This window comes from Notamacropus eugenii, chromosome 6, assembly GCF_028372415.1.
Source record: "Notamacropus eugenii isolate mMacEug1 chromosome 6, mMacEug1.pri_v2, whole genome shotgun sequence".
Taxonomy (NCBI): domain Eukaryota; kingdom Metazoa; phylum Chordata; class Mammalia; order Diprotodontia; family Macropodidae; genus Notamacropus; species Notamacropus eugenii.
Genome location: NC_092877.1, coordinates 259900444 through 259922960, shown reverse-complemented (window position 1 = coordinate 259922960; position 22517 = coordinate 259900444). Strand labels below are relative to the sequence as shown.

Below are 22517 nucleotides of genomic sequence, written 5' to 3'. Positions count from 1 at the left end.
GTCTTTGGCCCAGCAATACCACTACTAGGTCTATACTACAAAGAGACCAAGGAAAAGAGAAAAGAACCTATTTATACCAAAAAATATTTATAGAAGGCATTTTTCTGGTGGAAAAAATTGAAACTGAAGGGATACTTATCAATTGGGGCATGACTGAAAAGTTGTGGTATATGATTGTGACAGAATGCGCTGTAAGAAATAACAAGCAGAATGGTTCCAGGAAAATCTGGGAAGCCTTATATGAACTCAAACAAAATAAAGTAGGAGAACATTGTACATAGTAACAGCAATATTGTAAAGATGATCAGCACTGAAAAACTTAGCTATTCTGATCCAGACAATGATCCAAGACAATTCCAGAGGACCCCTGATAAAAAATGCTATTCATCTCCAAAGAAAGAAGTGAACACTGAGTGAAGATTGAAGCATACTTTTTTCACTTCATTTTGTATGTGTGTGTGTTTTCTTTTGTCTACATGGCTAATACAGAAATGTTTTGCAGGACTTCACAGGTGTAATAGGTATCATGTAGCTTTCCTTTTCAGGTGATGGGGGAGGGATTGTAGGGAAGGTGAGAATTTGGAATTCAAAATTTTTAAATAAATAATTACTAAAATTTTTAAAATGTAATTGGGAAACATTTAATGAAATAAATAAAAATATTTAAAATAAATTTACATTGAAGAGTTTTCTTAGTAGAAATAATAATAGTAGAATGACTATTGGCTATTTGTGCTTATGCACTAAATATATAGTATAATGCCTAAAGCATTATCTTTTTAAAATCTGTATATGAATAAAATCATTATATACCTTCAGTCTGACTTTCCCTACTTGGGAAAAAAAAGGGGTGGGGGCAAATACCTATTTCAATACTGTCAATAGTGACATGGATAGTGTAGAGTCCGATGGCCCCAGGAGTCCAGTTTGCACAGTAAGTGCCATCATTGTTGACTCTGATCAACATATTTTCACTTGGTCTGAAAAGAAACAAGAGAAACAGTGTAACAGCTAACTTGATTAATTACTTTAAAAATCACAATATGTGGTTTGGCCAATATTTAGAATGCTCCTTTTGGTTCATGTTTATAAATTCAACTAGCCTTCTTAGTCTTTCTGCTTCAGTGCAACCTTTATTTCCAATTCATCTTCTTAATATCAACTAAAATGATGTGTTCTCAGCTACTTATAATTCAACTGTATAATAGGAGAATATTAACTACAAATGGATAAATTGTCCCATTCTCACATACTACTACTTATGCAACCACCTGAAGTTGTAATATCCTATTCAGCTTTGATGTACTTAAAAACTGCTCCTTCAGTCCTTTAGGATTGGGAAGACTTTAAGATATAAGAAAACTTTGTGAACTATTGTAATACACCTTCTCACCTTCCATTCCATTTTCCAAACCATCCAAATCCAGCAGTCAATGAATCTGTTCTGTTCAAGATTACTAATGATCTCTTAATTGTTAAATCTTCTGATCTTTTCATAGTCTCTAACCATCTTGACCTCTCTGCTGGTTTTGACAGAGATGACCATCCTCACTACCTATGTATTTCTCCTTCGCTTTCTCTCACCTTCTCTGATAGGACTCTTTCTCAATTCTTTTTCTTACCTTTTTGATACTGTCTTCTTTACTGTATCATCATCTGTAACCTGTCCCCTGACCATAGATATACCTCAAAGTTCTATCATGAGTCTTCATCTCTTTTTTCCTTATAATCTCTTTCAGCATTTTAAACTCAACATGTCCAAAACAGAACTCCTTTTGTTTCTCTCTAAGCCTTTTCCTCTTCTAAACTTCCCTATTTCTACTGAAGATGATCACTGTTCCAGTCACTTAGGTTCACATCAGAATCATCCTTAGGTTTCTCTCTTTTATCACTCCTAATATTCAATCAGTTGTCCAATACCACTGATTATACATCCACACCCTTCTCTCCACTCACATAACTCCCCACAGGTGAATCTCTCACTTAGAATATTACAATAGCCTCTAAACTGGTTTTCCTGCTTCAGTCTCTCTTCTTTCTAATGCACCTTTCACATGAATATCAAGATAATCTTCCTAGAGCATGTTTAACTGCCCATGACACAACTTTGCTAAAAAATCTCGAGCAGATCTCTATTAGCTTTAGGATTAAACACAAACTTCTTCCACGAGGCTGGATTTGAACTCAGGCCCTCCTTCCTCTGGGGCTGATATTCTGTTCACTGTACCACCTGGCTGCTCCATTATCTTTGCTTTGAGCATAACTGATACCATACAGGTTTAACTGTAAGCTCCTAGAAGTGGGAATTCTTCTGTTTCTTCCCTTTTTCCTCCAGAGCACCCAGCACAGTGTCTTACATTTGTATTTTCAAAACAGAATTTGTTATCACAAATTAAAATAATTGATACAGTGAGGAAAATATTTTTTATCATGCTAGCCTTACCTTTTAGGTGTTGGTGAAGCAAAACGCAACTCTTCAAAAGAATAGTTTTCATAAACCTATGAAAAACATTAAAAAAACTTTTAAAATCATTACAAATTTCCCATAATAACTGCCAGCCTTCAAGGTTCAGTAAAATTCCCATTGAAAATATTCTCCTACCTCTTCTGTCATGAAATATTTCTCCTTGTCTGAAGTACTAGTTATCTTAAGTCAGTTCTCTTATAAGTCACTCAAGTAACAGCTTGAACACTCACTTGATTCAACAGACTTGCCTGAATGGTCTTTGTTTAGGCCGAAAATCAAATTATCCAGTGAAGATATTCAAAACAACGTCATAGGTTCTGGGATAACTCCAAATGACAAATTCTAAAAATACTATGAGTAAGTAACACCACTTCTGGGTGAACAGGTTATGTGAATGATGAATTTTTTCAGCCATGTTAACTTTAACCAAACAAATCTGTTAAACTACTTCATAGTCCTACTTCATATGGCACAAGAAGAAGAACTGAAGTCACTGGGCAAATGTCACAAGTAACCAATGAGAACTGTATATTACTTAAAGAATTTTTTTCCCCTGAAAATTTATACAAATGTGATACCACTGTCATAAAGAAACATTTGCCTTCATTGTGTACTCCTAATAACAGTAGTATTAATCTTGGGTTTTTTCTTCCTTATTATTTTAGTTTTTTATTTAAATACTTCCAAATGTCTATAACACAGACAGTAATATCTCCATTCTTTAAAAGGCGGTCACCAGGACCTACTATAGTTGAAGAATTCACTAGCTGGATTCTAATTTTCTAGTAATGTTGAGCCTCTGAATTTGATAATTTGTTAATATGTGAAGCATTTCCAACTGTGTAGGGGCTGTCACAATTTGTACACTTATGGCACAGCATTTAAAAACCTAGGAAAATCTCCCTGCTGTGATATGAATCAGAATAGGACTTCAGTAGAGGACATTTATTATTGTAGAAGATTAAAATTATATCAGCCAATTGACAAGAATTTATTAAGTGCTAACTATGTGTGAAGTTCTGGGGATAAAAAGGCAAAAATAAAACAGTCCCTGCCTAAAAGGAGCTTTCATTCTAACAGTGGAGACCATTGCATACATGTACAAATCTCTAAGTATTTACAGATTACATACAAAATGAATACTAGGTAGTTTGGGAGGTAGGGCGCTAACAGCCAGGGGTAGGGGAAAGGGTAAAAGGCTTCAGAAAGAAAGTGGTACATGACTTGGGTTTTGAAGGAAACCAGTGATTTCAAGAGACAGAATTGAGGAGATGGTACATGTCAGGCATGAAGAAGAACCACTGCATAAACATGGAGGTGGCTTTATGTGTGAGAAACAGTAATAGGGCCAGGATGGCTGAGTGTTAGGAGAAAAACGTATAACAAATCTGGAAAGGTTGGAAGGATCAGTTTGTGAAGAGACACACAGGCATTTCTATTCCATTCTAGGGTTAAGAGGAAGCCACTATAATTTAATGAATAGTGGGCAGACAGATGGGGAGACAGGCTAAGTCTGAAGGCAGCAGTGGCAGAACTACTAGATAGGCAGAAATAGAAGACTAGAGAGAGGCAGAACAACAGTGGAGGTCATTTGTTGGGGAAAATGCAAGAGGATAAGGGATTGAAGAGAAGAGGGAAGGAGGAACCATTTAATAAGCACCTACTATGTGTTGGGCACTGTGCTATATTACCTTATTTGACCCTCACAACCTCCCTGTGAGGTAGATAACTATGTAAGATGTAAAGCTTAGACTTGGCAAGAAGGTCCACCTCTTTATCAGACTGGAGTAAATTAGCAAACAGTGGGAGATGATATCATAGGTTGGGAAATGATAGGGGAAAAAAAAGGAACAAATGGCAAAGAGCAATGTTTCCTGGTCCCAGTTGGGAGGGTGGGAGGCAAAGCTGTCATGGGAAGCACTGAGGAGAGAAGAAAAGGATTGAAAGAGTCTTTGTGGAGAATAGAATACAGAATCAATTAGGGAGAAGTAAAAGGTTGCATTGCTACATTAAGGGCCCCATTGAAATTAGAAAATTTAAATTTGGAGCAGATCCAGTCAAGAGAGATGAACTCTCTAGTTCTGCTGAGTAGCATGAAGTACATAGGAGGCAAATGCTTGGCATAATTTAGGAATTTGGTCTTGTAAATCACAGTGAGGATGAAAAATAGATTTAGAAGAAGTAAGGGATAGGGAAAGATGGAATGATAGGGGATTGTGATTGGATAAAGGAATTTCAGATTTCTTGATCATAGAAGTGGAACACTTGTAAGTGATAGTAAAATCTAGGATGTAACCAACCATACCTCTATGTAGTTGAGGTGGAGTGGGAGGAGAAGGTCATGCAAACTCACTGGATTAAGGAACTGGAAGGTAAGGGATTTGAAGAAATCGTAATATGTACATTGAAGTCTCCTATGAGGGCAGGAGGCAAAGTGGAGAGGGAGACTATAAATCAGGCAATGAACTCATTGAGAAAGGAGGGAAAATATTTTGGAGTTTGATAAATTATGGTCACTAGCATCTGGAATGGCTGATGCATTTGGATAGACTGAACCTCGAAGAATAAGCTATTACAGTGTTTTAAGTGGCAATGGAAACCAATTCTCCCTCTGCAACCAATGATAGAAGGTGCTAGAAAGGATAGACAAGGATTTTGTCATTCAAGGAGATACAGGTATAGTAAGAGGCAGAGGATGGACGAAGCATGAGGGAAAGAGTTCTAAAATGAAGGGAAATTTGTTAATTTCAGAGACTCCAGTAAAAGTGGCTGGGAGATCCAGTAGGACAGAGGAGGGGTGAGGCTAACATGGTTGTATGACGAAGCAGTATCAGGGATTAGGGAAGGGAAATGATTTTTAGGTAGTCATGGATCCAACATCACAGAATTCAACAGAGAAAAGGGTGGGAGTTTGCCGAATTAAAATCAGTTACCTTCATCATAGTAATGGCAATATAACGAGCTTCCTTTACAATCATTGGCTCATAAGAAGCATCAAGTTTTGGTGATGCAAGCCCCCCAAAAGTCATGTCAGGGCTCATGGAAGCAGCTGGGCCTGAAGGACTGCCTGGGATCCTCTGGAGCTTCTTTACTTGTTCTTGCGGCAAAGATGTTTTCTTCTGAGAAACAGGAACAGCCTTCACTTCGACCTACCACAATAAAGTACAATTAATTTCATAAATAAAAATGTGAAATGGCTATTCTGTAATCATAGATGAAGCATCAAAGAATACAGGAATGTTGCAATAATATGACCTACAATTCAACTAATTCATCCTAGACCCTTCCAAGAGAACTTAGTCATAAGAATGATAAGAAAGGCCTCATTATAATATTATTATTTCACCTATAACATGGTTGTACAGTGTGTACCATGAGTATGGTCAAATACTGAGATTCCCCCATACTTAGAAAAATTAGTCATTTAATGTGATACATAAAAATAAAATCAAATAAAGTCAAATCATTTATAATAAACAAATACTAAAAAAAAACACTGAGTGTCATATGAATAAAAGGATGGGTTATAGTGGAAAGAGCACTGAATTTGGAATTTGAAGAGCTGAATTTGAGACCTAGTGTGATTATTTAGGTGGTTAAGCTTCTTAGACCTTGAGGAAGTCATCAGTTTCTCTGAGCTTCAGTTTTCCATCTTTATGAGGCAGATAATATCCTACAAAGTTGTTCTGAAGAAAGTGTTCTGTATACTTCTGCTGTTATATAATTGTGAGCTATATATAAGATGAAGAAGTTGAACTTGATAAGGTCTTTAAAATCCGTTGTTTTTTGCTCCCTGAATTTAAATGTCAAATAAAATGAACAATTTCCTAAACAAAGTAGAACACAAAAAGAGGACTGCGCATGTAACCAGGAATCTTTCTATGTAGAACTTGCTTTTTCTTTTATGTATGTGATCAATTCAACATTTAATTTTCAAAGCTATTTTGCTAGTCTATATGCTCTTCTGGACTTTTTGTTTTCTTCTGTGAATTTGAAAAGAAAATGCTTCAAGTAGGATGGGGGTGGGTCAGCCAACTGGTTACTGCCATAAGGGATGAAATGACCCTACTCTTCAAGGGGCCAGAGGGAATCCTCAGTGATGAATGACTCCTGGAAGGAAAACAAGCGACTAATGGGTTGTGGAGAAATAGACAAAATTTCATTTTGCAAAGAAAGATATTTATGTACTAAATTGAACATATACTTTATTTATGCTTAAAGATGCACTGTTATGTAAAGTTTTGTTTTGTATAGTAAATTAAAATCTTCTCTTGTACAAACTTTGCACAAAAGAGAAGACTCATCATAATGAAACTTTTAAAGTGTGAGTAGACTACTTTAACAGAGACTTTTTGCATTCTTGTGATTAATTCCTATAACTAACTTGAAATTCAGAAATTGTTACTATTTTCATACATCATTTTACTTATGATAAGTGACAGCTGACTCTTTTCAACAAATAATGGCCATTGGCAGTTCAAATCTGAAATCAGTAGAGTGTTACTTGTCATATACATGAAACATCTAAAGGCTTGAATGACACAAACTGAGCTTATAAACAATATTACTTCATTTTACTGAAATTTTCTTTTATAATTGCCAGTAACGATATTCATCAATCAAAAGTTCTGTGTATTTACATATTTTTTTAGTATGTTATATTAGGGTTTCTTCTTTAGAAAGTACCATTTTAATCTTCCACAAATTAGTGGCTACAACTATTAAGGGCTTTGATTGTTAGTTATATCATTTCTAAATGGTTTGAAGTCTATGTTTAACACTACTTTGCATATAAGTTGAGTAATACCTGATATCATAAGTGTTAGTTTTTTTAAACCTGTTCATAATTTGTTACCTTTAAAATTATTTTCAGCTTTATATACTCCAGACATGGTAAAATTAATATCTCTGTAAAGATATCTAATTCTATTAAAATACAGTTTATAATTAAATCTATTTCATCTTAAGAAAAAAAAGCCTTGATTTTTCCCTCTTCTTTTCTATCTCCCTTTCTTTCTCTCTCCCTCCCTTTTCTTATTACCATCCCATATCCAATTTAAAAATAAAATCTATATAACCATAATTATTCAAAAAGAATTCTGACATTTGCTGAGCCCCAAAACTCATGTTTCATTTTGTACCTTTAATCCATCACCCTTCTTGTTGGAATTTATCAACAGTCCTCTGGAATCATAATTGGTCAGAGCACTGGTCAGAATTTTTAAGTCTTCTCAAGTTATTTTTCTTTATAATTCAGCTGTTATTGTATAAATTTTTTTCCTGGAGCTATGCATAAATTCATATACATTTTCTCAGGCTTCTCTGCAACCATTCCTTTTCTCAATTTTTATGGTACAATAATATTCTATTAATATATAATTTGTCTCCACTCCCCAATTAATGGATACTCAGTTTCCATTTCTTTACTATGACAAAAAGAGCTGCTATAAACATTTGTGAACACGAGTCCTTCTTGATTATTTCCATATGATGCTACCTCAACTGTGGACATATTCTTCAATCTCCTTCCACTGGAACTACCTGGACTCTGCCCAAAGTCGACTGACAAAATGAGTTTTTGACTTAGCTTGCCAGGAGACACATCATTTCACATGTTCCCCGATTTATGTGTAGTCTTCCCCACAAAGTAAGCTCTGTCTTCACTTACTTATATTCGTATCCCTAATGCACAGCTCAGTGCCTAGAACAAAGTAAGCTGTTGATGAATGCTTTATAATACATTAATTTATTTTCTTCTTTTTTTGATCTCTTTGGAGCTTAGTAATTGTACCGCTGAGTCAAAAGATATGCATAGTTTGGTGACTTTAGTGACAGAATTCCATATAATGGCTGTATCATCTCACTAGTGTGCCTATTTTCCCATGGTCTCTCTTAATAATTGTCATTTCCCATTTTTATCATGTTTGACAATCTAAGCAATATGATGTAGAACCCTAATATTCTTTTAATTTGTATTTCTCTAATGGTTATTGTTTTGAAGGTTTTTTTCATAGTCACTGATATATTGGATTTCTTTCTTTGAAAATTGCCTACTCAAATCTTTTCACCAAATATTTACATGATGAGGAATGGTTCTTATTTTCATAAATTTAAATCAAGTCCTTAAATACTTTGGATACAAGACCTTTATCGGAAAACCTCTCTTCAAAGTTTCCCCCCTTCCCCTTCAACTGTTTCTTTTATAAACTTAATTGCAGTGCTCTTATTTGTGCAGCAAAATATTCAATTGTATGTAACCAAAACTGTTCATGTTGTCCTCTGTGATCTTCTTTATGCTATGTTTGGTCTAGTGCTCTTCCTCTATCTATTAACTGGGAAAGAGACTTCCTTCCTTGCTTCTCTAATTGGTTTACAGGACCTTTTAAATTTAACTCTGTATCCATTTGACACTTATTGGGATATATGATGTGAGGTGTTGGTTTAAACTTAATTTTCAGCTTTTCCTAACGTTTTTCTTTTCTTTTTTTTCCCCAAACAGTGAGATTTCACTCTAGTAGCTGAGGTCTTTGGGTTTATTTAAAAAAAAAATGAAAACAAAAACCAAAAACCAAATGAACAAAAAAAAATCAAAACCCAAACTACACTATAATGTTCATTTGCTTCTCTATGTTGTACACTTCAACAACAATGATTTTTTAACCAGCACCTTATGAATTTTGGTTCTTAATATGAGATATAGTATTACTAGCTTCTCTCTCTTTCTTTTTTCAAAATCATTTCCCGTGAGATTCCTGATCTTTTGTTTCTCCACATGAATTCTGTTGTTATTTTTTTTTTGACTTTCCAAAGTAATTCTTTGGTAGTTTAAATGGTATGGGTTTGAATAAATTAATTTGGTAATATGGTGATTAAATTAGTATGGACTATCCACGGGCAAGGTATATCTTTTCCAATTTCTTAGGTTTATATTTCTCTATATGGAGTGTTTCATAGTTGTATTCAGGTAGCTGCTGTGTGTTATAACAGACTCCCAAATATTTTATAATTCTACAATTATTTTAAATGGACATTCTTCTTCTATTGCATTCTGCTGGGTTTTGTGGATCATATTCAGGATAGTTGATTTCTGAATTTAATTAATATCCTGCAACTTTGCTGAAGTCATTGTTTCAATTACTATTATAGTTGATTCTTACGGATTCTCTGGATAGATGTATTTAATACTTTCTTCCTGCATTTGTTTATGACCTCTTCTATGTTTCAATACAAGGTCAGTTTTTGTAAAGATGTTATGCACAGCTGAGAAATATATAAACTCCTTTCTGTTCCTTTTTATTTACTGCCAAAGATCTATTAGGTCTAACTTTTCTTCAGATTCTTACCATTTTCATGTTTATATTTTTGTTAGATTTGTCTAACTCTGAAAGTGAAACATTTCATCCCTCTCACTCCATGAAGCTGGTCATAAAAGATGAGTACACTCAATAGTGGTGATAAATAACTGAAGCTATTTATTTCTTTTTCATTGCACCTCTCCTTTTCCTTGTCCCATCCTAGACCAGATTTTTACTCAATTTTTCTTTCCTTTTAATTGCTCCATCATTTTCTACCTTCTACAACCAAAATTTGTTTATTGATTCATCTGTTTATCTATTTATCTAATTATCTGCCTATCTATCTACCTACCGCTGTTAACTGCTCCCTCTAAAACTCATCCCTTCTCTTTAACATCCCCTCTCTTTTTACATTTTCTTCATCTATTTCCCTAGTGACTGTAATACATTTCTATACCAAACTCTGTGTGTGTGTGTGTGTGTGTGTGTGTGTGTGTGTGTGTGTGTGTGTTTTCAATTCTTTTTATTTCTAGTTCAGGCTAAAGTGGGCTTCATGGGGAAATGATTTACCTACTCTTCCTTGCATTCTTGTGTATTTCTCATCTCATGCAGCTCCTGTGTAGTAAGTTCTATCTCTTCTCCTTTTGTCCCCAGTATATTTCCTTCTCTCATTTATTTCCTTTTTCTGTTAAGACCATACAAATGGAATAAAACTACCCTCAGGCCCAATATTTATCTTGTATAATTCCTTCTATCATCCTTGAAGACGTTAGAGTTCTGAAAGTACACTTGCTTCTCCTTCTTGTATTAGAATGCAAATAAAGCATAATCACATTGTGCCTTCCAAACATTTAATAAAGTGCCATGCATTTCATCAAATGTATTTATTTTTCTATTTCTATTCACTTCTGCATTTTTATTTAAAAGTTTCTATTCAGCTCTTGTCTTTTCATTAGGAATGCTTAGAAGTGCATTATTTTTTTATCAAAGCTTTTGCTGGACAGGTTATATCTAGTTTTAAGTCTTTATCTTTGCCTTTTGAAATACTATAATCCAGGATTTTCTCTCCTTTATATTGGCAGCAGTTGACAAGGCTTCTAGATCTTTGGAACTGAACTCTTTCTGTTTGGTTGCCTATGGTACTTTTTCCTTTGATCTGGAACTTTGTTCTTCCTGGGAGTTTCCATTTTAGGGTTTCTTTGAGCAGCTGACAGGAGAATTCTTTCTATATTCACTTCTCTGGGATTTTGGTAAATTTTGGAAATTTTCATTTATAAGTCCTTGAAATATGGTATCCAGGATTTTTTTAACATGATTTTCAGACAGTCCAGTGGTTCTTACTTGATATCTTCTTGACTTGCTTTTCAGGTCAATTGTTTTTGATACCTTATATTTTTCATATTTTTTTCTGTTCTTCCCTACAATCCCCACACAGATTGAGGTTAGATGGTACAACTAATAAGAGTACTGGACTTGGCAGTCAGGAATGTATGAGTTCAGATCTCACCTATAACACTTACTAATCTGATGCTGCGCAAGTTACTTAATTTCTTTCTGTAAAATGGGAATAATAAAACATCTACTTCATAGAGCTGTTTTAAGGATGAAATGAGATAACATATATGTACATGTGTTGTGTGTATATATACGTATATTACTTTGCACACATTAAAGCACTATATGAATGCTATATTACACTTTTCTATTATGTTACATGTTAATATTTCCTACTTCACGGATTCAGCACTTTCTGTTTGGTCCATTCTGATTTTCATGGAATCCTATTCCTGGGGTTTACAACTTACTATACTCTGTGGGATTAGAAAACATGGTGATGTAGGAGAAAGAAGAATAGCTGAGTTCTCTTCCAAGAAAGATCAAGAAAGGGAATCAGAACCAACAGTGACCAGTAAATCCAACTAGACACTAGAGCGTATCATTTCTCCAGCCTAAGAGTATGAATTAAGCCTACCTTTAGGACAAGTCTATAGGGACAGGGCTGCGTCCAGAGCAAGACTCCAGAACCAGCAACACCAGAGCTGGTCTGCAGCTTTGTCACTCTTATTCTGGAGCATGATTTGAGATTTAACGTAAGGAGCAGGTCTGTACCTGTTTTTCTGATCACAGCTCTGATTCTAGAGCTGAACGTTAGATTCAGCTTGCTGACTGGCACAGATGCTGGGGTGTGCTCGCAGCTGTGGCTCTGACTCCAGTATTGGATCATGAATTCTGGTCAGAGGTTATGCCCAGGGCAGGGACTGAGGACCAGCAGGCAGCCTATAGAGCCTTGCTACTTTAAAGCTATCTGAGAGGGGTTTGGGCCAGCAACTGCTCATTGGGGTATCAATCAAGGGTAAGGCTCTAGTTGTATTATCCAGATTCAAGCTCAGAATAAGTGAGCAGTATCAATACAGACCCCAAATCACATTACTGAGGACAGCTGAATGTTTGCAGTTCCCTGGCTTAAGCTACACTGGAAATTTTTGAAGAACACAGCACTCAGAGAACACAGCAGCAGAAGCCCAGACAACAGAGATTCAAGAATGTATATGGCCCTAACATTCCATCTGGAAGTAAGAAAAATCTAGCTCTAACACAAAGTCCTAATTCAGGAAATATGCTTGGATATTTTGATGATAAAGATATTATGGAGAGAAAGATTCCGAAGGTACAAATCCAGAAAAAAGGAAAAATGCTAAAACATTTACAAGCGAATGCTCAAAGAAAATCAAAGTTTGGACACAAGGTCAACTAGAATTGTGGAAAGAAATGAAGCAAGAGAAATAACAAAAGAGAAGTGGAAGGAGACGAGCTTAGCAGCACCAGATCTGAAACTAGAAATAAGCCAACAATCACCAATTCATTACTTGCTAAAGAAGAGGGGGGGTGTGGAGGTGGGTTGGCCAACGGAAAATAAACTTAAGATCCCAGCATTTGATAAAAGTACCCCGTTGCTTACCCCTTAGCTACCTGAGGTAATAGTCTCATTGATTCAACAAATATTATTGGGAAAACTAGAAAACAATGTGGCAAATATTAGGTTTAGGCCAACACCTTGTTAACATATATCATAATAATCCCCAAACGGATAAATATAAAAGGTCATATCACAAACAGATTAGACAACATGGATGGATGGGGAAAAGTTCTTGACCAAGTAAAAGAGATAGAACCACAGAAAATAAAATGAACAATTCTGATTACACAAAATTAAAAAGTTTTTTGCTCAAACAAATCAATGCAACTAAAAATAGAAAGGAAGGAAAGTGGTCACAGGAAGCTTGTATGAAGTTTCTAAGATAAATGTTTCATTTCTAATATATAGTATTTCAAGGAATAACAACCATGGTCAAATGGTATGAAGAGGTAGTTTCAAAACAGGACATCCAAGCTGTCAACAGTCATTTGACAAAATGCTCCAAATCACTAATAAATAGTCAAATACAAATTAAAACCTTATGTTCCATTTCACAGCCATCAGATGGCAAACATGATTTTAAAAAGGAGGTGAAAAGAGATTATATGATATAGAGTTCTGAATTGGATTAACCATTCTAGAAAGGATTTGGGGAAAACGTCCGAAGTACCTTTTAGTCAGTAAATGCAGCATATCCTTTGATCTAGAGTTGCTACTACAAGGCCTATATGCTAAGGAGAGCAAAGAAAAAGCATAAGGATCTGCATAAAAATATTTATAATAGCTATTCTGGTAGTAGCAGAGCACTGAAAACTAAGGGGATGATCACGAATTAGAGTGGCTGAAGAAATTATGGTATATGACTAAGAGAATACTACTGTGCCATAAAAAAATGAAGAAAAAGATGTTTTCAGAGAAGCCAAGGAAGACATGTATAAACCAATGTAATGTGAAGTGATCAGAACCAGGAGAAAAATTTATGAAATAACATTGTTAAGAAAAAACAACCTTGAAAGACTTAAACCTGATCAGGGCAATGATCTACTACAACTGCAGAGATCCTATAATAAAGTATGATGCCTACCTCCAGATAGAGCATTTCTGGACATGGACATTGTAGGAATTTGCTTTGCTTGACTATGCGTATTACAAGGGTTTTGTTTTTCTTTTCCAATGCCAGGAGGGGAGAGGAACAGAAAATTCTTTTTGAATTAAAAAAATGAAATAAAATAAAATGGGGGTGGTAGTAAACATACTGCCAACTTTATAGAGCTATTAGAAGAATAAATGAGGAAACAGATAGAAGAAGTGCTTTATAAATGGCCCCCATTATTACCAGACCAAAAAAAACCTCCTTGGATTCTTTCTTTCCCAGATATTATTTAAAATTATATTTTTCATCTCTTGCTTCATTTCTTCCAGGTACTCTGATAGTCCTTATAGCCAGGTTGTTTTTTCTCTGTAAGGTTCTACATGCATCTGGAGCAGTTTTTCTCTTTCCCTGTTTTTTCTCTTGGGTTTTTCTCTATCCATACTGCCTCTTAATTGTCTTCATTATTTTCTTCTGTGGTCATATCACCAAAGTTTCTGGTTGGGCCTTTGTCTTTAGGTCAGACTCTGTTCCTTTCCATACTCTTGGATGGTGCTGGTGGGCCCTGTTTGGTCCTTCATGTCATGACTCAGACTATCTAACTTGTACTGGGTACTGGCTAGATAAAGATAGACCCTTTCCTTGCATAATCCTGCATCTAAAGTTGGCTTTGCAGCCCCAATGAGATGCTGTTGATTTTGTTGGTAGAAGGCCTCTCCCAAGATTCCAGGAGCTCTTCTGGCTCTTATTCCCGCTATGGCTTAGTTGTGAGTTGCTTGAGTGCTGGCTTGTTTAAGTAGTGGTCCACTCCTGTCTCAGGCTGCAGTTCAGGTGCATGTTGCCTGGGCTCTGGGTTTGGCATGGGCTGCCTGATTAGCTGCTGGTCTGGCCTTGCCTTTTTTTATGGATCAGATAGGGGCTGCCTGTGCATTGGTCTAGTCTTGTCTCCTGCTGTGGTTCCAGGCTCCTTGACCATCCTTTGTGCAGGTTTCTGGAAAACTTTTTGAATAGTCCTACACTTGCTGGAGGAGCTTATGGATATATAAACTTAAAATTTTGATGACTTACAGTAGGCACTTAATAAGTACTAATTAATTTACTTAAATTAAAAATAATTACCTTCATATTAGGAACATGAACCACATCACCATATTGATCCTTTGTTTGAACAGTAATTGTAGTAGGCCAACCACAACGGATATCATCTTTATTGAGAATCAATGATGTTTTCTGAGGATCAGCATAAGAATCTGGCTGAAGCCACCTGTAGTATTAAAATTGTATACATTGAATGACTTACACAGAAATTTAAATTAGGTATAATTAATATGCAATAAGTGAAGCAATGTAAATACAGCAAAGCAATTTTAGTCCCAACTAGTATTCACTAATCATCCTTGTGATGATGTCTACTACCTGAAAAAACATCTACAGACAGTCCCAAAGTACAGGAATATAAAAATGTTTTTAAAAAAGTAAATATGTTAATTACAAAGATTAAGAAAGTTTTTTTTTTTAAATGACTACTGTACTACAGAGTTGGCTCAGTTTTTTGGATAGTCTGAGGACTTCATTTTTGAGACAATTTATAATCACTGAGTTCAACTCTGTTTTGTCACGTGGAAGACCATGGCAAAACAAATCTATTCTTCATAGCTTTTAGAGCCAAACACCTCGAAAAAGCCATAATGAATACTTCATTTCCTACTCAGTTTTTAATTCTTGGCAACCAGTCTTTAAAGCCAGACAAACAAATGAAACTGTTCTCTTAAAGGCTAGCTCCTCTACTTTTACTCTTGCTCTCAACCTCTCCCATATCCTTTAGGAGACAATCACTTATATTTTAGTATTCAATCTTTCGTTTACTGGTTCATTCTCTTCTACCTACAAGTAGGGCCAAATCTCCTCCACCCTAAAAAAAAATGCTTACTTGACTCTACAGTCCCCTGAAAATATCAATTCTATATTTCCCCTCCCCTTCCCAGCCAAACTCTGAGAAAAACTTGTCTATGCTCAGTGCAACATTTCATTCACTTTTCAAGCTTTATTAATTCTTAACTACAATCTCCAAAGTTAATAATGATCTCTTCATTGTGAGACCTGTAGCCTTTTCTCCACATTCATGCTTTTCCAGGACTCTGTAGCAGTTGATGCTGTTACCCACAGCATCCACCCTGGATACTTTTATCTTTTACTGCTCCGGCTTAGTTCTACTTATCTCTTTCTCAATCTCCTTTTCCAATTCTCCCAATTGTGTGGGTGCCCCAGAGCCCTATCCTCTCTCTTCTTTACATGCTCCCTCTTCGCAACCTCATCAGCTCATGTGTACTCATATTATCATCTCCACACGGATCCACACATTCGGCCCTTGTATCTCTCCTGAACTTGAATCCGGTATCACATTAAATAGGATGCTCCACAGGCACCTCAAATTCAATATAACCAAAACAAAATTCACTACCTTTTTCTCCAAATCTACTTCCTTTCAGAAGTTTCTTTCATCTCTCTTTTTCTCCCTCTTTCTCTTCCTTCCTTTCTTTTTTATTCCAATCCTTCCAATCACCCAGTTTTAGAGCCTCAGAGTAATCTTTCACCCTTTGTTTTTCTTTATACATAATTAGTTAACAAGTCTCTGTCTTGTATTTGCCTCCTTATTTTGATTCACAAGAATACAACCTTATCTCGGGCCCTAATCAATCAATCAACACGCATTTATTAAGTATCCACTGTATACTAGGTTCCAGGGTCACAAAGACAAAGGATAAAACAATTCATACACACAGGAGCTTATATTCTAATGGAGAAAACAAGTACATACATAAGCACATTCAGGATCTAGAGAAAATAAATACAAATCCACAGTAGATAAATACAGACTGGGGAGGGACGGCACCAGCAGGAGGGAATCAGGACAGGCTTTTGGAAGAAGGTGGTGCTTGAGTTGCCTCTTGAGAGAAGTTAAGACTTCTGTGATGTGGTAATAAGGAAGGAATTCATTCCAAGCACGTGGGCCAGCAAGTACAAAGGCATGGAAAGTGGAGATGGAAAACCACGTATGAGAAACTGAGAGAATGCCAAATTGATTTTTGAGTGTGAGAGGGGAAGCAACGACCAATGAAGCTGAAAAGGTATGTTGTGCCCAGGTTGTAAAGGGCTTAAAAAGCTAAGTAGAGGAGTTTTATTTTATCATAAGGACAATAACCAAACACTAAGAGTTTTTTGAGTAGGGGGTACCATGGTGAAATCTGTACTTACGGAAAATAAGTTTAGCTGATTGCAGGATGAACTTAAAGGTGAGAGAGACTTGAGTCAGGGAGAACAATACAATGGCGTACATGAGTGCCTGAACAAAGCTGTGAGTGGGGAGAAGATCTGGCAACTGATTAGGTATTAAGAAAAAGGAAGAATAAGGCCCCCTACCTCAAGTCTCCCCCCTTCTTTAATCCAACCCTCACAGCTGCCAAAAGTGACATTCCTAAAGTAGAGGGCAAGCCATGTCATTTCACTTCTCAATAAACTCTGGGGGCTTCCTAATATCTAAGGTTAAGTGCAAACTCCTTCATTTAGTGCCTTTTCAACCTTATTAGACATTACTTCCCTTCATGTACTAGTCAACAATTTACCCAAAGCCAAGCCTTCTTGCTGCTCTTTACATATGACATTGCATCTCCGATTTCCCTGCTGCTATACTCCCCTCCACCTCTTCAAATTCCTATTTTTCATCAAAATCTCTTTGAGTGGCACCTACTACATGAGGCCTTTCTTGATCTTCTTAGATACTAGCCTTCCCCCAAAATTACTTCACATTTATTTTGTAAAGGATAATCTTATTTTTATATTTGAATTACTCAGTACTCAGCACAGTGCTTAGCACATTGTAAATTCCTTTTCATTCATTTTGTGTAAATTTATACGTATGCATATTTTCACTCCCAAAAGAGAGCAAACTTCTAGTGTTTTACCAGACTATAAGGGTATACTTTACAGAGCTTGTCAAAATAACAATTATCAAAAGTAGGAGTGAAGGGGAAATAGTACTTACAGACTTCAAATTATATGGCAATTTCAAATTCGTCACAACTATTTAGCATGAATTAAAAACTAAAAGAATATTAGTGGAATAAACTAGAGAAGGAAGAATCAAACACAGTTTAACTCAACATCCTATGCTTGATAAAACCAAGTAAGATAAATTAATTGGGGAAAAACTGTTTGGGAAGAACTTCTGGAAAACTGGCAAGCAGTTGACTAGAATGAGGTTCAGATCATTAACTTACACCATATACTATAATAAGCTCAAAATGGATGTTCAACCTCAATATGAAAGGTCACACCATTAAAAAAAAGAACAGAAACAGGTCAACAAATCAATGAATAAGCATATATTACCATGGTTAGGGGAAGAGTTCTCCCTCAAACCAGGGACAGAGGTGAGCACAAAATATAAAATAGGTAATTTTGATTATATAAAATTGAAAAATTTAGCACTAAATCAATATAATTAAGAAAAAAAATCTTTTCTTCAAGTAATTCTGAAAAGAGTCCAATGTCCAAGATATATATGGAACACAAATATGTAAGACCAAGAGCCATTCCTCAATAGATAAGTGGCTAAAGGATAAGGATAAACTATTCATTTTTAAAGAAAAAAGGGAAAAGACTTATAAATTATTATGTTCGTCCTTCCTTGCCAAAGAAGACTATGCCATCTGAGAAATGATGACGTGACTAGCACTTGACTTTGTTTTGAGTGAGGGAGGGCTGTGCAGGTCACCAGCCTCACTTCTCCTCCAGAGCAATCTGAATCCAGTGACCAGATATTCCTCAGGATGACTGGAGATGACCCAGGATGCACTGGGAGACCTTGGGCCCATTAGGCCAAGGTTTTTGCAGGCACTCACTTAGGTTGATGAAACCCCCATTTATTGAATAGACCTGTTTAAGAAGTAGCGAGGGCATGGCCCCTTTAATGAGGCCAAGAAAAAGAAGGACATCAGGCTGGGAGGGAAACAGCATAATCACTCTAGAGCTAGGAGGTCGCAGAAGAGCCCTTAGGCAGGGGCCCATTGGTGTCTCATTTCAGAATGTAGTAGGCTTAAGGTTTTGGGAGAAGACAGGTCAGGACAGAACAGGAAAAAGGGAAGAGAAAGAGAAGGAAAGGGAAGGGAAAGGGCCAGTAAAACCCAAGTCAACTGGGCATCTTTTGGCCATCCAAATAAGTAACCATAGGAAAAGAGGGCTCCAAACACTAACAATAAGAGAAATGCAAATGCAAATGATTCTGAAGTTTCATCTGACACCAAGTAAATTGGCAAAGATAACAAAAGGTGGATACAATCAATGTTAGAGAGGATATGGAAACACAGTACCCTGTTGGTGAAGCCATGACTTGGTGCAGACATCTAAAAAACAATTTGGTATTATACTACAAAAGGAGCTAAGTCATCTATGTTCATTAGACCTACAGATCCCACTGCTGCACATAAACTTTAAGAAGGTCAAAAGCAGAAAAGTCCCACAGGCACTAGAGTGGTATTTTTTTGCAGAAGGATAATAATCTAGATATCTACTTATTGGGAAATGGCTAATCAAATGGTGGAAATAAGAAAAGTAAATAGCAGTTGTAAATAATACCAAGATTTTCGAAAGTATGAATGTAATATAGTATTACTGTGTGTTAAAGAAATAACGAACATGTAGAACTGAGACAAGAATGGAAAGATATTCTAAGTCAAGCAGAACCAGGATAACAATATTTTTACATACAACTATTGCAATAATATAAATGGACTAAAAAAAAGAAAACTGAATAATTATAATAACCAAGTTTACTCCAAAAGAAATAAGAAAATGTACCTTTCTTTCTTCTTCAGAGAATCAAGGCAATGTAAAGACAAAAGATGCAAAAAAAATTTTTTTTAAAGCAAGCATCTTCAGGACAGGGACCATCTCATTAATACAAGTGTCTAGCACAGTTCTCAGTGCCCAGTGCATGGAATGTATTTAATAAATGCTTGGTGAATGATGGTCACCAAAGGTCTTTTAATCACTACATCTGACAGTCTTTTCAAAGTCCTCATCTTTTTTCATCTCTCTGTAGTTTCCAACACTGTTGTTGAGTGCATCCTTTGGTACACTTGTTCCTCCTTTGCTTTTGTGACACTGCTCTCTCCTTTCTCTTCCCATAGTACCTATAATGTTCCATATGGGTTTCCTTTACTGGATTATCAACCATAACCCATTTCCTAACTATGCATTCCCCTAAAGGTCTTTCCTGGACCCTCTTCTTTCTCAATCCTCTCTCTCTGAACCCAACAAGGGCTTATCTTTTCTATACAGATGATTCCCAAAGCTATACATTCAGCCTAAATACTTAATGCTGAGCTTCAAATATCTCCAACTCAATGTGTCAAGAACAGAATTAATTTTCTACCTTCCCATCCTATCCCTCCTTCCCCCAGTTTTGAAACCACACCTATTCTAAACTTTCCTAGTTCTATTGAGGACACCATCATTCTTCCAGTTACTTCAGTCGTATTTCCTTCTTTACTACCCTTAACCACCCTTATCTTCTTGATTCTAGTTCTGCAATGTCTTTTAAATTATTTCCTTTATTAATAATAATAACAATTGTAAAAGCTACCACACATATAGGTTTTACAAACCACTTTATGTACATTCTCTCTCATTTGATGAGATAATTCTTGTCTCCACTCATGGCCACAATGCTATCTGATGGTCCTGGAGTACTAAAATCACTTCCAAATAGTCTCCATATTTCCATTCACTCCTTTCTCTAATCCAGTTTTCCCACAGCTTCCAAAATAATCTTCCTAAAATGAAATTCCAACCATGGTCACTCCCTTTTCCCCTTCGGTACCTATTGTTTCTGGGGATAAAATACAAACTTCTAAGTTTAGCAGCTAATACCCTTTACAACCATGCTCTAATCCGCATTTCCAGTGACTTTATATTATGCCTCTTGATGATAGCAGTTGATGCCTCTACATTCCACCCAAACTTGCTAATGAACTTTTCCTTCTAGTCCATCTCCTATATCTCTTTCTACAATATTTTGGAAAGTACTCCCTTGTCTTCACAATAATACTTAGCTTCCTTCAAGGCTAACTTTGGGTGGTTACCTCTTATAGGAAGCCTTTCTTGATTTCCTAAGTCAATGTCCTAATCTGTTAAAAACCTGCAAACTTGGGGAAGATAAGTGGCACAGTGAATAGAGCACTGGTGCTGGAGTCAGGAGGACCAGAATTCAAATCTGACCTCAGACACCTGACACTTACTAGCTGTGTGACCTTGGGCAAGTCACTTAACCCTAATTGTCTTGCTTTCCCCCCTCCAAAAAACCCCCAAAACAACAACAAAAAAACAAAAATTTGCAACCTTTCCTTTAACCCCACCTTGAAATCTAAATTAAATAAGCACTATGACTATACAATGGATATGCTTAATAAATGTTTACTAAATGGTTATTAAAATAATAGGCACTGGAATCTTCTCTGAAGTCAAAAAGTAGGTCCAGGAAAAGTTATTTGCTAAGTATAAACAGGTTGACAATGTCTCTTTTCCTTCAAATCTATTTATTTTCATAGGGAGCCTCCATCTTCTTTTTTACTTAAGAATAATCTCATTAATGCAGCTGGACTCAGTACAGAAGCAAATTTAATTTTCATTACTTTTTAACAAAAAAGTAAAACTATAAATGAAAATTTAATTTTTTGCTTTCTCCTTGAAAAATAACATTAAAATCTCATAATACTTGACTCAACATTTGCATCTATATCAGGATTTCAACTGTCTCTAAACAATAAAAATTTTTGAAAGACATTTTGGCATTTTTTGTGCTTCAGAATAAAAGTCACAAATTTTACAGCAGCTTGATGTAGTGAATAATACTTAGGTTTGGAAAAATCTGGGTTAAATTTCTGTCTCTAACATATACTAGCTTTGGGACCATGACTAGTCAGTAAACTTCTCAGTGTCCCAGACAAATCTCAGAGGCTTTAATTTAGAGATGAATTGGATTTGGGGGGTGGAGGATAGGGAGAGAGATGCTATAAGCCAAAACTAATTTTCATACTGTAGTGTTTTCAGGGTTTAAAAGTGAAGAAGCAAAAAAGAAGAAATGAAATTAGATCACAAAATATATTACCTTGCAAGTCGTCCCCCACTTGACCCTGGAACACAGGCAATGAAATCTTCCAAAAATGATTGTTCATTGCTTTGAATCTGAAGTGGCAAGTTTCCTTCAAGAGCTTCTAGTATAGTTGGTGAATGAGAAAGGGCTAAACCTTTTCCAAGAATACCAGAATGAGTTTTGCACACCTATTTGGCAAAAAAGAAAAGTGATATATCAGCTCATGGAAAAATTATTACATATAATACATTCACAAAGAGAATTCTTTAAAACAAACATATTATATTATAAAAAAATCTAATCCACAGGGTTCCTTTGAAATCTTATGCAATTTTATATTGGCATAAGTGCATAAACATTTAGCATTTAAAATACTACTTGTATTTAAAAAAAAAACACTTGTAGTTATCATGCCTCAGCCACATTTAATGCACAATCTTTGGCTCTTTTTCATTCAGTATAAAGTATAATTCAGTAAAAAATATGGTCAAATATTCTAAGTCTTCTCTACAATCTGGCACCATTCTACCTTTCCATCCTTATTTCTAACTATTCTTTTCCATATACTCCAGTTAATTTGAACTACTACTTATACA

At 35.8% G+C, this 22517-nt stretch overlaps 1 protein-coding gene across 14 annotated transcripts in view; it reads right to left on the bottom strand.

The window, feature by feature from the left end:
- Window positions 1-22517, bottom strand: part of MYCBP2 (MYC binding protein 2) — a 317910-nt gene that overhangs the window by 106188 nt on the left and 189205 nt on the right. For all 14 annotated transcript variants that reach the window (XM_072622185.1, XM_072622187.1, XM_072622188.1 and 11 more), the window contains 5 exons: window positions 21937-22109; window positions 14889-15033; window positions 5401-5616; window positions 2444-2499; window positions 865-980 (listed from right to left, as the gene is read on the bottom strand). In XM_072622185.1, coding sequence (XP_072478286.1) covers window positions 865-980; window positions 2444-2499; window positions 5401-5616; window positions 14889-15033; window positions 21937-22109 — 706 coding nt within the window. The remainder of the gene's footprint in view (window positions 1-864; window positions 981-2443; window positions 2500-5400; window positions 5617-14888; window positions 15034-21936; window positions 22110-22517) is intronic.